Below are 14080 nucleotides of genomic sequence, written 5' to 3'. Positions count from 1 at the left end.
GCAAACAGTGACAGTTTGACTTCTTCCTTACCAATCTGGATGTCTTTTATTTCTTTGTGTTGTCTGATTGTCATGGCTAGTACCTCCAGTACTATGTTGAATAAAAGTGGGGAGAGTGAGCATTCTGGTCTTGTTCCCAATCTTAGGGGAAAAGCTTTCAGCTTCTCGCTGTTGAGTATAATGTTGGCTGTGTGTTTGTCATATATGGCCTTTATTATGTTGAGGTACTTGCCCTCTATAGCCATTTTGTTGAGAGTTTTTATCATGAATGGATGTTGGATTTTATTGAATTCTTTTTCAGCATCTATGGAGATGATCACGTGGTTTTTGTCCTTCTTTTAGTTGATGTGGTGGATGATGTTGATAGATTTCCAAATGTTGTACCATCCTTGCATCTCTGAGATGAATCCCACTTGATCATGGTGTGTGATCCTCTTGATGTATTTTTTAATTTGGTTTGCTAATATTTTGTTGAATATTTTTGCATCTATGTTCATCAGGAATATTGGTCTGTAGTTTTTTTGTGTGTGTGATGACTTTGTCTGGTTTTGGTATTAGAGTGATGCTGGCCTCAAAGAATGAGTTTGGAAGTGTTCACTCTTCTATTTTTTTTTTAAACTTTAAGGAGAATGGGTGTCATGTCTTCTCTATATGTCTGGTAAAATTCAGTGGTAATACATCTGGTCTGGGAGTTTTGTTCTTGGGTAGTTTTTTGATTACTGATTCAATTTTGTTGCTGTTAATTGGTGTTTTTAGATTTTCTGTTTCTTCCTTGATCAGTCTTGGAAGGTCGTATTTTTCTAGAAAGTTGTCCATTTCTTCTAGGTTATCCAGCTTCTTAGCATATAGGTTTTCATAGTATTCTCTAATAATTCTTTGTATTTCTGTGGTGTCCATCATGATTTTTCCTTTCTCATTTCTGACTCTGTTAATGTGTGTAGATTCTCTTTTTGTCTTAATAATTCTGGCTAGGGGTTTATCTATTTTGTTTATTTTCTCAAAGAACCAGCTCTTGATTTCAATTATTTTTTCTATTTTAATCTTCTCGATTTTATTTATTTATGCTGTAATGTTTATTATGTCCCTCCTTTTGCTGATGTTGGGCCTCATTTGTTCTTCTTTTTCCAGTTTTGATAATTGTGAATTTAGACTATTTATTTTGGATTGTTCTTCCTTCTTTAAATAGGCCTGGATTGCTATATACTTTTGTCTTAGAACTGCCTTTGCTGCATCCCACAGAAGTTGGGGCATTTTGCTGTTGTTCTCATTTGTTGCCATATATTGCTTGATCTCTGTTTTAATTTGGCAGTTGATCCATTGATTATTTAGGAGCATGTTTTTAAGCCTCCATGTATTTGTGAGGATTTTTGTTTTGTTTGTATAATTTACTTCTGGTTTTATGCCTGTGTGATCTGAGAAGTTGGTTGGTACAATTTCAATCTTTTTTAATTTACTGAGGCTCTTTTTGTGGCCTAGTATGTGGTCTCTTCTGGAAAATGTTCCATGTGCATTTGAGAAGAATGTGTATCCTGCTGCTTTTGGGTGTAGAGTTCTGTAGATGTCTGGTAGGTCCATCTGTTCTAGTATGTTTTTCAGTGCCTCTGTGTCCTTACTTATTTTCTGTCTGGTTGATCTGTCCTTGGTGTATTGAAGTCTCCTAGAATGAATGCATTGCTTTCTATTTCCCTCCATTAATTATGTTAGTATTTGTTTCACATGTAGGTGCTCTGTGTTGGGATCCTCTTGTTGAACTGACCCCTTTATCATTATGTAATGTCCTTCTTTGTTTCTTGTTACTTTCTTTGTTTTGAAGTCTATTTTGTCTGATACAAGTACTGCAACTCCTGCTTTTTTCTCCCTATGGTTTGCATAAAATATCTTTTTCCATTCCTTCACTTTTAGTCTGTGTGTATGTCTTTGGGTTTAAAGTGAGTCTCTTGTAGGCAGCATGTATATGAGCAAGTTAGATATTTTAAATTAATCAGTTCGTGTGGTGTACAAGCTAGATTTACACAAACTTGTTTTCTTGCATTATGATTATCTTGTGAGTGATCAATTCAAACAATATGGAAGTGTTACCAAGTTTCTACTATATTCTCTATTGAACATAATGAAGACACAGAACTGCCACATGTTCTCTTTGATCTCTGAAGGTTTCTAAAGTTTTGGTCTACATTGGTGGCAGACACATTCTATATTGACTCTTCTTGGAAAAGATAAAGTATATTGTATAACTGGCCTGTGCTTTTTTCATTTTTAATATATTTCATTGACTAGTTCAACCAGTGGAATTGCAAGACTAAAAAAAAGTCAGGCTCACTTTTCTTTCTATTGAAATTGAATGAAAACTTCAGATGACAGTTTTTTCACCATATACCAGAAATAGCCTCAGTGAAATCTATTGTTTGGCAACTCATAGCATGTACCTAAATGTTTTTTTATTGTTGTTCATAGAGTTCTTAAGGTATGATTAAGTGGTAGCTGGTTAAGAAGTAATTTAGAAGTGAAACATATTGATTGTGAGTCCAAGTTAACAAACCACTTGTTAACATTAATTCTACCCAGTCCTAAAAAAGCTCATCATTCCCATTTCCTTGGGATCCTCCATTCCACATTTACCCTCTTCCCCATAGTATTCTTTGTACCTCCCTTTCCACCTTACAATTTAATCTTCAGTCACAGAAAAATACAGTCTTTCTTTTTCAGCCTCCAGGGTCCCGTCCAGCCTTCGTTCCCTTGATGCTCTTCTGCAGAGCCTCCTGAAAGGGGAGGGTGGGTCCGTGTCCACTGCCTTGATTTCTTCAGTGCAGCTCTGCTCTCTGTGTAGTCTTTTAAGTTCTTTCTTTCTTTCATCTATTAACTGATGACATGTAGACCTTTTGAATGTGTATGCAATCTGCATACAGTCACCTAAGATAATCTCCATCTCTCAGATTCCCTGCCAGCCCTTCAGGACTATGGATTCAAAACTAAGCTCACATCTCCTTCCCCACACCCAGCCTCCCTTTTGTGGTTTCCTGTTTTGTCAGTGTCTTTCTGCTGTTTAATTTCTCCCTCGTGGTCTCTCAAGCCCCTAGTAGTTTGAGAATAAACTGTCTTCAAAATTTAAAATTCATTCATGTCAAACCCAGTGGCTTTGCCTTTTTCATTATTATTTTTTAAATAATAGAAATAATGTGTGTAAATCACTTTTTAAATTCCAACAGTATTTAAGGGTTCCATTAAAACAAATTTTCCTTCTGTCTTGGTGCTCAGTTCCCCTTCCTAAAGGCAATTATTTTCTACCTGTTTACTGTGTATTCTCCCTTAGAATATATGTGAATATCCAAGAGTGTGTGGGTAGTGTATATCAACTTTTTTATATCATGTTTCTTTATGTGCATTTATCATACTATATTAATGGTTCTCTACCCTCCTTTTTTTTCCCCATTTAACAAATTTTGGAGATAAAACAGCTCATTTAGAATGCCTCACTTACTTTAATGGCTGCATAAGTAGTCCACTGTGTAGGTGTTCTCTAACTTACTGAGCCAGTTCCTGTTAGAGGGCTGCTCCTTCGGTGATGTACCCAGTGTTACGGTGTACATCCTTGTACAAGCATCTCTGGGCACATGTGCAGGTGTGCCAGTGTCTGTAGGATAAATCTGTAAAAGAGGAATCACTGGGTCAAAGGGTATGATTTTCATTTCATTATCTTTTTTGTTTTGAATCTTCCTTATTTTCCATGTTAAAGATATTGACAGTCCTCAAATTGAAAGTGACTTCCTTGATATGCCCGCCCTTCTCTGATGCTTCTCTTTTCTTTCTCTTCTCACCCCCTGCATTGAGGTCTCTACCACACCCCTAGTTTTGATGATTCACCGGCATAGGTCCTATTTTTTGGCTGGGATTTATTACAGTGAAAGGATACAGAGCAAAGTTACAAAGGGAAAAGGCCCACAGGGCCAAGTCCAGGGGAAGGATACTCTCCCAGTGGAGTCGCACAGGATATGCTCAAGTCTCCCAGCAACCAGCTGTGACAACATGTGTGACATGCTGTCTACCAGGGAAGCTCATTAGAGACTCCCTGCCCAGGGTTTTTACTGGAGGCTGGTCGCAGAGGTAAGCTTCTGTCCAGTACCTACTAAAATTTCAGACTCCCAAAAGGAAAGCTGGTGTTTAGCACAAATATATGGAGAAAATTTAAATCCTGTGCCTCAAAACAATTGTAACACTTTTGATTTATTTCCTTAGAGTGTTTCTTTTTCTTCTAAATGTTTATTAATAATTAAGGTCTTACTGTATATAGTTTTCTAGGCTCTTTTCTTATTGATATTTGTATCCTAATATTTTTATTATTAAATATTCTGTATAATTTGAACATATATAAAATTTGAAGTTAAAAAAATTACTCTCATGTTATTAAGAGATTTACAGTATGGAAGCTGCTGCTCTCAATTCTTGGGATCAGCTGAGGCCCAAAAGATCAGTATAGAGGCGTAATTCCTTCCACATTCTTTACACACCAGAAACCTACCATTCTGATGTGTAGCTGTAGCCACACTCTGTATATGTATTGTGTTTTCGTTTTCTGGTCTGATGGGCTTTGTTCATCCCACCCACACTGCACTCAGCAGTTGCCAAGACACCAGATGATTACTGGGTTTGGTAGTTACTTACTGCTTAAGGCAACAGTGGTGACAGAACTGGGTCTTCAGCAAGCAGCTGCATAGTTGCTACTCTTCTGCGTGTGTGAGGCCTGCCAGAGCCCCTTTTCTGAGCTGGGGGATATCATTTTTTCTCCATGTAATCATTGATCATCTTTGGACCTCTATCCTAGGGATGTAAATGTGATGACCCAAGCCTGCCCCATGCAGCTCACAATTTAGGCAGAGAAGTGTCCAAGTGAACAGAGTATAAAATGCCATGAAGGCCCTCAGAGAGGGGCTCAGTTGGCCTAGGGGGTGTGAAAAGGCTCCACAGAGGAGACAGTGCTTAAGATGAGATTTTTTCAGCTTATAAGCCACCAATTTACAGCTACTTTAATATGGCCTCTTCTTTTATTTATTTATTTCTGCATAATCAGAGCTACTGTGGATAGATTTTAACATATATATCATAAGTTGGATGAGCCTGGCATAAAGCATGATGGTGTCTGGCCTGGTGAGCTTGGTCTGGTGTTCCGAAGTCAGGGAGGAGATGGTTGTGGTGCAGGAGATGCAGCCACAGTGGGCAGGCAGGGCAGTGGAGTGATCTCTGGGCAAGAAAATGACAAGGCCTGATGTGTGTCAGGCCCCAGACAGAAAGGCTGGGTTCCAGGTGATGAAGGGGCAGCTTGAGATGGAACAGTGCAGAACTGCCTGTCAGAGCCCATGTCTGCAGACTGGGCCAGCCAGGAGGGTGTGCCACAGGCCTTTGGAGCTTATCTTAAGGCCACACAGCTCTCTGGTTTCCAGCAGTGTGGCATGGGTTGCAGTCTGGAAGCTGAGTGGAGATTCAGCCTCAGATCCCATCCCAGGTGTGGAGGAGTGACTGAAACCTGAGCTGCCTCCACAGGCAGTGAGTGCCAGCATCTCTGTCAGCCTTGGCTGAGGGCCTTCTGTGGTCTTGCTGCCGTTGGGACATCAGTGGAACATTCACAAAGGGTGGGGTATGCCATTGCAACAAGTTGCTCTTTCTATTTCACAGAAGCACCAGCCAAATAAAAAGTGCTGTGGGTAGTATTTATCTTGTGCCTGTTTTCCACAGAACTCAGAGTGGTTTGCAGACACTGAATATCCTAGCCTTGTTGTTCCCTTATAGCTGTTTGAATAGTGAGGATAACTTGGAAAACTGGGGTCTGTGCAACTTTATATGCAGCCTTTAAGAATGTAGTCTTTCAGTTTTGTTTATGTGAACATGCACTTATTAAAATCATTTTTTCTAGGTAATCCCCTACGTTGGGACCATTCCAGAGCAGTTAGAGCCTGGAACTTTGATCGTAATATGTGGGAATGTTCCTAACGATTCGGACAGGTAAAAGTATTGTGTTAGATGAAAAAACATGAATAAACTGTCTTTGTGATTGTGGAACAACAGCAGACATAACAGGGAGAGCCACTGTGACTCTGTGAGGCCTGACTCTGCTTCCATCAGTAGCCCTGGCCAAGGTGACCAAGTCAAGAAAGGCTATTTGGATTTTTTTTTTATTACTACAAGTCTGATTTCAGTGTAAAGAATATGAAGTTAATGAAGGAGTTGTGGCCAGATGACAGGGACAGTTTGGTTATAGTGCAGCATCCACAGCATGTCTTAAGATCTGTTTGAGGTAGTGGTATCCAGCGCTTGCTTTGGACAAGGCTGTCAGTTACTGGTGGGCTCAACTCTGTGTGGCTGGCATCCAAATTCCAGTGGTTTCAATAAGATGTGAAAGTTAAGTCTAAAGGAGACAGCCAGATATTGCAAGGCAACTCCATAGGGTCTAATATTAGAGAGATAGGCCTCTTCGCTCACCACTTTGCTGTCCCTAGTGTGGGGCCCTCTTTCTCCTCCATGGAAGCTAGAACTCCAGCCCTCACATGTGTGTCTTAGGTAGCTGGGTTGGGTGCATGTGGTCTTGGCAGGGGAGTGGGGGTGTTGATTGCAGGTGAAAAGCAGAGGCCAGTGACTTTTAAGGCTGTTTCCAGTGGTTTTCCCTGAGCGCCGCACTTCCTCCTCAAGGGCAGAGCTGTCAGCCCATGTGCAGGCCTACCTGCCAGGCAGGCTGGAAAATGTGGGTGCTTGTCCTAGACAGATGGGGCCCCAGCAGCAGCTCAGGGGCTGTCGCTAAGGAAGAAGGAAAGGAAGATGAAGCGACCAGGTGTTTAGGCCACGCAGCTGACTGAATGGAGGATTGAACTTCGGACTTGCTGGGCCTTGGCTGGCAGCCTTCCAAGTACTCATGTGGCCATGTTTCCTTCCTCGTGTAGATTCCAGGTGGACCTACAGCGTGGCAGCAGTGTGAAACCTCGAGCTGATGTGGCCTTTCATTTCAATCCACGTTTCAAAAGGGGCAACTGCATTGTTTGTAATACTTTGAAAAGTGAAAAATGGGGATGGGAAGAGATCACCTATGACATGCCTTTCAAAAAGGAAAAATCTTTTGAAATTGTGATTATGGTGCTTAAAGACAAATTCCAGGTAGGTTTTGGAGAATGAATGTTGAATCCTCATTAATGAGAGTAAGCACATGGGGAAGCTTTCCATGTTAGTGAACTTATGCAATACAGAGAGAGTGGCTTTATAATTTTTCTCTAAAGTAGGGGCCAGGCAGGTAGCTAAATGTGAGATGGGGCACAGCTACTGTCTCCCGCCAATGTTGCTGTGCCAGAATGCAGGTCCAGGGCAGCCAGATCATATTATTAGATCCTATTTCTCCCACAAATATGGGCTGAGCTTAGTTCTGAACTGGCACAGTGTTAGATCAATTATGGGATAGTAAATTATAACCACCATGACCCATTTGTGGGGGAACCTGGAACTAACAGAGATGGGGAAACCTATGGTAGAAGGTAGAGCTCAGAAGCATTTTTTAAAATCTGGTCCTGTCACAAATATTCTTTAGGATCAAGAGTTTAGACCCAGAGGTGATCTTAGAAATCCTAGGGGTAGTAAGCAGTACCCATGGCTTTAGTGGAGCATTTTGACGCTAGTGCCCATTGGTGAGGCAGGGTCTGGCCCTGGAGGCATGTGCGCCTGCCCTCCCTCCAGCCTGGAGAGCCTCAGAGCAGACTGGCTCTCCCATCTCAGGCGCAGACTCTGTCCTGCAGACACCACTGCCACCAGAATATCTTCCCTAAATCTCCTAAACCCTGTTCATCCCTCCCTTCTCTGGTCCTTGAGTGCTTGTGTTATCATTCTTTTTAAACTTGTTGCTGTATGGTTGTGTCTTCTGTCTGTCCAGGTGGCTGTAAATGGAAAACATACACTGCTCTATGGCCACAGGATTAGCCCAGAGAAGATAGACACGCTGGGCATTTATGGCAAAGTGAACATTCACTCAGTTGGTTTTAGCTTCAGCTCGGTGAGTGCCCATCCATGACTTTGGGTCATCTTTGATGATGTTTTCTGATGAAATGGTGATGATGAAATAGCTCTCATTAGTATCTTCTATTAAGATAAAAATAATGTAACTTTCTCATTAGTGTATTAATTTCTAGGAAATTAATCTTTCAGACTATTGGGATGCTGTTTATTGACCAGGACTTTATTTTTAACAAAAAAAACCCAAACAATAACAAACAAACGCCTTTTTGGATACATAAGGGGTATTTCCTTGACATAGGAGTACAGTGGAGCATTTCTCTAAGATAGTCTCTTAGAAGTGGAGTGTCTGAGTCAGAGGGTGTTGGCATTTTAAGTTATGACTGACTCTACAATTGCCTGCCAAAGATTAAACAGTTGACAGTCAGCAACTGTGCTCTCAGCTGTTTGCTCACCTCCTTTATGACATTAGCCCTGAAGTCACTCTGATGTAGTCATTCTCTTTGTTTGCCAGTTTGATAGGGGAAAGGACACTAACATTAAGTGCATTTTGGGAGTATAATGGTCCAGCGTATTTTCATTTAGTATCATTTATAGCTCTTTTTGATGGGTAAGCTGCTTATATTTGGAATTCTGATGGATATTAATATTTTATTCTTCAGGATGTAAGAAGTACCCAAGCATCTACTCTGGAACTGACAGAGTTAAGTGGAGAAACTAAGTATTAAATCTTTTAATTACCAGTTTAAGTGTTCTTTTAGCTGCCATGTAAATCAGGTGGCAGGCAGGCTGAGTTTTTTAAATTAAGCTTTTAATATTAACAGGCTGGAAGTAATCATTTGAAAATGAGGCATTTACTTGTGTGGTGCCAGACATTGTAACTGTGCAATGCTTAAACCATCAGTGTATCTATCTGACCACCACCCACCATTCTTAGTAAAAAGGACCCTCTTGCTCTTAACTCTGAATAGTGCTGTGCTGAGGTGTTTGGAAGGACTGAACACCATCATTGCACTGGCAAATGAACTTCCTCACCTGCTCTCTCCCCTGTGGGAACAAGTGCAGTTTAAGCACAGGTTTTATAGGTGTTGGTGGGGGAAGTGAGGGCTGACTGATCTCAGTACACTGAGATCTGAGGCATCTCAGTACCTCATAGGTGGCATGTATTCTCAGCATTCTGGGGGCACCCTGGACAGACCGAGTCAATCATGTTTGAAGCTTATGTGTGATCTTGTCAAAAATTAACTAATAGTGGAAGATAGAGTTCAGATGAGCAGGACTATTGGACTGTGTCCCCAGCCCAAGTGGCCCTTCTCAGCTCCATCCACTCCAGAAAGCCCATAGCCTGTGGGCAGCCCAGGGCGGTGCTAACACCACTGCCCCCAGGTCCAGCCATACAGCCAGTGAGAGCCAGCTGCTGACAAGCATGATGCCGTCTTTGCTTTCAGGCATCCTCATTGTGTCTTTCTCTTTCAATAGGTACAGAAGTCTGGCATGTCACAGTTGGTAAGTATTTTTGCCTTGGTTATAATGTGGGACATTTTATAAAACTGCTGAGGAAAGTGAGTAGTTTAACCTTTGGAAGACAGCTTCCTTCATTCCCTGCCTTATTGTAGAACTGTTTCCCTATAGCCTAGTAATAGAGGAGACATGCCTCAAATTGTCCCCAGCGCTGTCTATACCAAGAGCAAAGATTCGACTGCCAATCACACTTTGCCTTGTGCCAAAATACTGCCTACCATTTATTTGTCAGAGATTTGAAGAGCTAAAAGTTTTCTTAATTCTATATAACGAGTTAAGTTTTAATTAGCTGGCATGTGTAACCTCTACCCTCAGTAGAAGCCCAGAACAGCCACTTTGTATTTATATGCTGTCCCTGGACAGATACCAGTCATCCAGGCATAAGGGCTGAGCCTGAAATGTTTCCTTACCCCCTCCTGTCCAGGCTGCTTCCCCTCTAGGCAGTATACGGAGCATACTTCACACCCCAAGCACAGTGGCTTTCTCAGAATGCATTTCACTCATACAGAGGATACTGGGTTCCACTCCATGTCCACTCATGTCGTCATCTAAACGCCCTCCTGAAGTGTCTTCTGGGAGCCCCGTGCAGTGGAGGCCCACCTGAGACCAAGGCAGATGTAGTTTGGGCCTTCATGGGGTTTACAGAGTCATGGGCTTTAAGCCTTCGCCAGTGTCTTTGGGCAGCTCCTTCATGAGATCTCTTTCTGCAGGCTTCCCTGTGCTGACTGTGGTTTCTTTTCAGACTCTGCCATTTGTTAGGAGATTGAACTCCTCAATGGGCCCTGGGCGAACTGTCGTCATTAAAGGAGAAGTGAATACAAATGCCAAAGGGTCAGTATCATTAGTTTCCATTAATAATAGTGTGCATGCTTTCCACATGTATTGCCTTATGCCCCATAACAGCCTTGTGAAATTTAGGTAGGCCTTGTGTCATAAGCCTTATTTGAAAGGTGAGAGTTTAAATGCAAGACCAGCCAGTAGCATAACCAGCACTAAATTCCAATGTTCTGCCCTCAGCTTTTTATGGCCACACGAAGGGTGGCATTTTGTCCTTGGCATGCCCTTGCCTTGTAGAACTCCAGGACAGCCCTGTGAGAGCAGGTAACTTATTAGGGCCCCTTGTCATTTGACTTAGAAATTTCTGCTTTAGTAACCTTCTCCAGAGATGTTCAGACTTACAAAAGCTTGAAATTAGAGCTGTTACCTAGATAGCAGTACACTCTTAAGAAAAAACATGTAGATATTAGAATACTTGCTTGAAAGAATCCCATATTCGCGCAGCTGGAAGTAATCATTTGGTTTATTTGCTCTAATTCTTCAGTTTCTTCTCAACCATATCTGTAGCTTCAACATTGATTTAAAAGTTTTTGTATTTTTATTTTGGAAGTAACATAGTTTTATCAATGGACTGCTAACTCAAGAGTTTAAGATTTGACCTTCATCTGAATTCCTTTTATGTGCTATGTTTTGTGTAGTTACAATCAGAGTTCAATTCTGACTGTTAAAATTGTAGAAACTGTGCTACTCTCTCTTGTTTTTTTTTTTCTCTCAAAAGCTTTAGTGTTGATCTAATGTCTGGAAAAACAAAGGAGATTGCTCTCCACTTGAATCCACGCCTGAATATTAAAGCATTTGTAAGAAATTCTTTTCTTCAGGATGCCTGGGGAGAAGAAGAGAGAAATATTACATATTTCCCATTTAGTCCAAGGATGTACTTTGAGGTGAGATTATCTTTTTTGAAAATGGGACAGGAAAAAGAATCCTGAAAGTGGGAGTAGGATAAATGGTCCATTTAAATAAAGATTTAGTATGTGGAGATTATGTTGGTTTTGGTTTCTTTGGTGTTTTTATTTTGAATGCCTCCCTTTACACAGTTAATATAAATGTTAAAGCCAGTAGAATATCACATTATTTGCATTGGAATTATTTGACATTTGTTGTTATATTGAAAATTACTGTGTAGGCCCTATTAGTTAAGGTTCTAGACTCAGAACTGGAGTAACATGTTAATCCTAAGTGAACATGAGTATATAGCAACCAGGAAACTGACTTCACTGTCCATCATACCCCACCTTGGTTATACACAGCTTCAGGTGGCAGTCTGTTCTTCCAAAGAGTTAGACCTCAAGGAAAGTGTGCTTAGATATTTGGAACTTGAAGGCGTGATGTAGTTATGAGTCCCTAGTTTTATGATATATTGGGATTATGGAGAGATTCATATGATATACAACTATTATAATATAATATTTCCCAAAATATGTTTCTGTGACACTGAGCAGAGAATGAAGTTTCCCTGACATGTGGATGCTGGGTGGTTGGCTAGGTTCACTCACCAGCTTAGGTGACACTGCCTCACATAGTTATTTAGGATTATTGATTTTCAGCTTAGGTGACACTGCCTCACATAGTTATTTAGGATTATTGATTTTAGGTCACACTTCTGCATTTTAAACTGTCACATGAGCTGGCCCATTTTAGTTCTCAAGGACTAATAAAAACTAGCTGTTAAAAGCATGGACATCAAAGCTGAATAGAACTTGGGTGTTTGACTATTATACTTATTTGTAAGTTCCAGTCTTAATGCTGTGCCCTGGTATGTGGAGTAACATGCATGTGAGCTAATCATAGAAGGTTCCCTGGAAGTTGTGGATATTGGTTTATAATTCAGAATGATGTGGGAGGTTGAAGGTAAAATTGGGTTTTCCAGATTTAGGGGATAATGGAGGTGGGAAGGGCAGCACAAGGTTTTGTTGACTGGCAGGAGTCAGAGTAGAAAGGGTGACTTGGGGTTCATGGAGGGACAGAAGAGGTGAAGTTGAACTTTGTGGTTGGTGATGGGAAACCAGTGATATAACTTGTTTCTTGAACTGAGCCCCAGTTGGAGCTCCTGTATTACAATTATAAAGGGAAATAAATCCTTTTAAATAATCATTTTTCCTTTCGTTAGTTTTCTACTTTGGGGACAGTAGTTATCCTTGTGTAGGAACACTGTTGTCAGTTTTCTGTAGTGATAGATTTTTTTCCAATTGCTTCAAACTCCTGCCTCTTAAATACAGAGATTCTCTGATCTTCCCATTATACCACTACTTTGATTTTAAACTGTATCTTCTGTGCCTTGCCATTTCAAATGCATTTATTGATTCAACTACAGCCTTTTAAAAAAGTATCTTTCAGTTTTATGGTTTCGTGAGCTCTTCTTTTAATAAAAATTCATGTTACCAGGTATTCTGTAACGTCTGGTGGTTGTGAGGGATTTTTGTTCCATTCTTCTAGGCTCTGGGGGTCTTTATTTTGAATGGTATTTACTTTTCTTCTGTTCTGCAATAGCGTGTTTACCTAACTGCAAGCCCTTTCTTTTCTATTTGTTTGTAATGCTTTGGCTCTAATAAAATATTGACTAATATTTGACTAATTGACTAACAAATTGTCTTTTTCCACTGCATCCGAGGCTACTTATTTTCCCTTCTGAGCATGAGGCTGTTTATGTTCTCTTCAGATTTTGTGAAATGTTTATTATTGGGATTTCCACCATTATTGTGGGGAAAGAATCTGATTATGGACATTTTCCCCAGTTCTCCATGTAGTCCTAGAGCCTTCATTTCTGTCAGCTGTGTTATCATGGAATTTCCCCTCTCCTAGTTCCCCCCAGCAGCCATTTCCACAAGTCCTATTGAAAGAACCAAGAGACTCAGTTTGCTTCTCTCTGCAGATCCCGATTTTGTGCCTTAGTCTCGCCTCAGGAGGCAGCCAGGTCAGCAGCAAGGCTGTGCTGCTCCCCTCTGCTCTTCTGAAACCCTGATACAGAGGCCAGAAGCACGGGAGCACAGCACAGGCTCACCCAAATGGCCTTTCCGTGTGGGTGGAAAACGTGGTAGAATTGTGGCCAGACTGGCAGTGGGAAAGTGGTATCAGAAATAAGAGGTTTAGGTCTGAAAGTGATTTAAAAGAACAGTTTATTTTTCACTGGAGTTTTAGACAAAGACAACTTTGAAGGCTAATGCCAGTGACAAATCTGAACTGAGTCTCTCAGAATGCTAATTACTCCATAGAATCATACTGAACTTTGAAGAACTTTTGAAAAAAATAGGAGCCAAGATGTGCTGAGATGGAATGGAAATTAGGGTCACCAAGCAGCTGTGCAATCCCTAGCAAGTACCCTAAACTGAAATTTCATATTGTCTGACTTGTCAAAGATCCTGGAGTTTGAGGCAGAAAAGTCAGAATCCAAGTCCCTCGGTACCCAGCCTATTAGTTGGAGTCAGCTCCTCCATGAATGACATTTAAGACATCAGCAGTTTTCTTCCTTCGCTGGAGTTCCAAACCTTGGTGATGAGGGGCAACTTTCCACTTCCCCAGGGGCTGGACTGCTGCAGAAGAGAGTGCGGGGGAAAGGAAGGCCAGCCAGGCCTGGGACAGTGTGAGGTTCCAAGCATGTTGAGTCACTCCCCTGCATGGGACAAGACAGATGGTGCCAGTACCAGACACATTTTAGATTAGGGTCTTAGAAATCACAGAAGGGGAGCTATTAGCAGCAGGCTGGGAGAACTTCTCTGTGTATAAAGTGAACCAAATGGTTTGC

At 41.1% G+C, this 14080-nt stretch overlaps 2 protein-coding genes across 8 annotated transcripts in view; one reads left to right on the top strand and one right to left on the bottom strand.

Moving 5' to 3' along the window:
* The window catches only part of LGALS8 (galectin 8), a 50185-nt gene that overhangs the window by 21010 nt on the left and 15095 nt on the right, over positions 1 to 14080 (top strand). For 6 of the 7 annotated variants that reach the window (XR_005058304.2, XR_005058305.2, XM_037007305.2 and 3 more), the window contains 7 exons: positions 5906 to 5994; positions 6927 to 7137; positions 7901 to 8020; positions 8643 to 8684; positions 9460 to 9486; positions 10244 to 10332; positions 11057 to 11222. Coding sequence is in view for 5 of the 7 variants with exons in the window: in XM_037007305.2 (XP_036863200.1) it covers positions 5906 to 5994; positions 6927 to 7137; positions 7901 to 8020; positions 8643 to 8684; positions 9460 to 9486; positions 10244 to 10332; positions 11057 to 11222 (744 nt within the window). In the remaining 2 variants the exon portion in view is untranslated. Of the gene's footprint in view, positions 1 to 3699; positions 4102 to 5905; positions 5995 to 6926; positions 7138 to 7900; positions 8021 to 8642; positions 8685 to 9459; positions 9487 to 10243; positions 10333 to 11056; positions 11223 to 14080 lie in introns of those variants that run through there. The other variant, XM_073241258.1, reaches the window with a different exon arrangement.
* Positions 13438 to 14080, bottom strand: part of HEATR1 (HEAT repeat containing 1) — a 53418-nt gene continuing 52775 nt past the window's right edge. The window contains exon 45 of the mRNA XM_037007301.2: positions 13438 to 13948. Coding sequence (XP_036863196.2) covers positions 13941 to 13948 — 8 coding nt within the window. The 3' untranslated portion in view covers positions 13438 to 13940. The remainder of the gene's footprint in view (positions 13949 to 14080) is intronic.

Source organism: Manis javanica, chromosome 7, assembly GCF_040802235.1.
Source record: "Manis javanica isolate MJ-LG chromosome 7, MJ_LKY, whole genome shotgun sequence".
NCBI classification, from domain to species: Eukaryota; Metazoa; Chordata; class Mammalia; order Pholidota; family Manidae; genus Manis; species Manis javanica.
The sequence above is the reverse complement of the archived record's forward strand: the minus strand, read 5'-3'. Positions and strand labels throughout refer to the sequence as shown.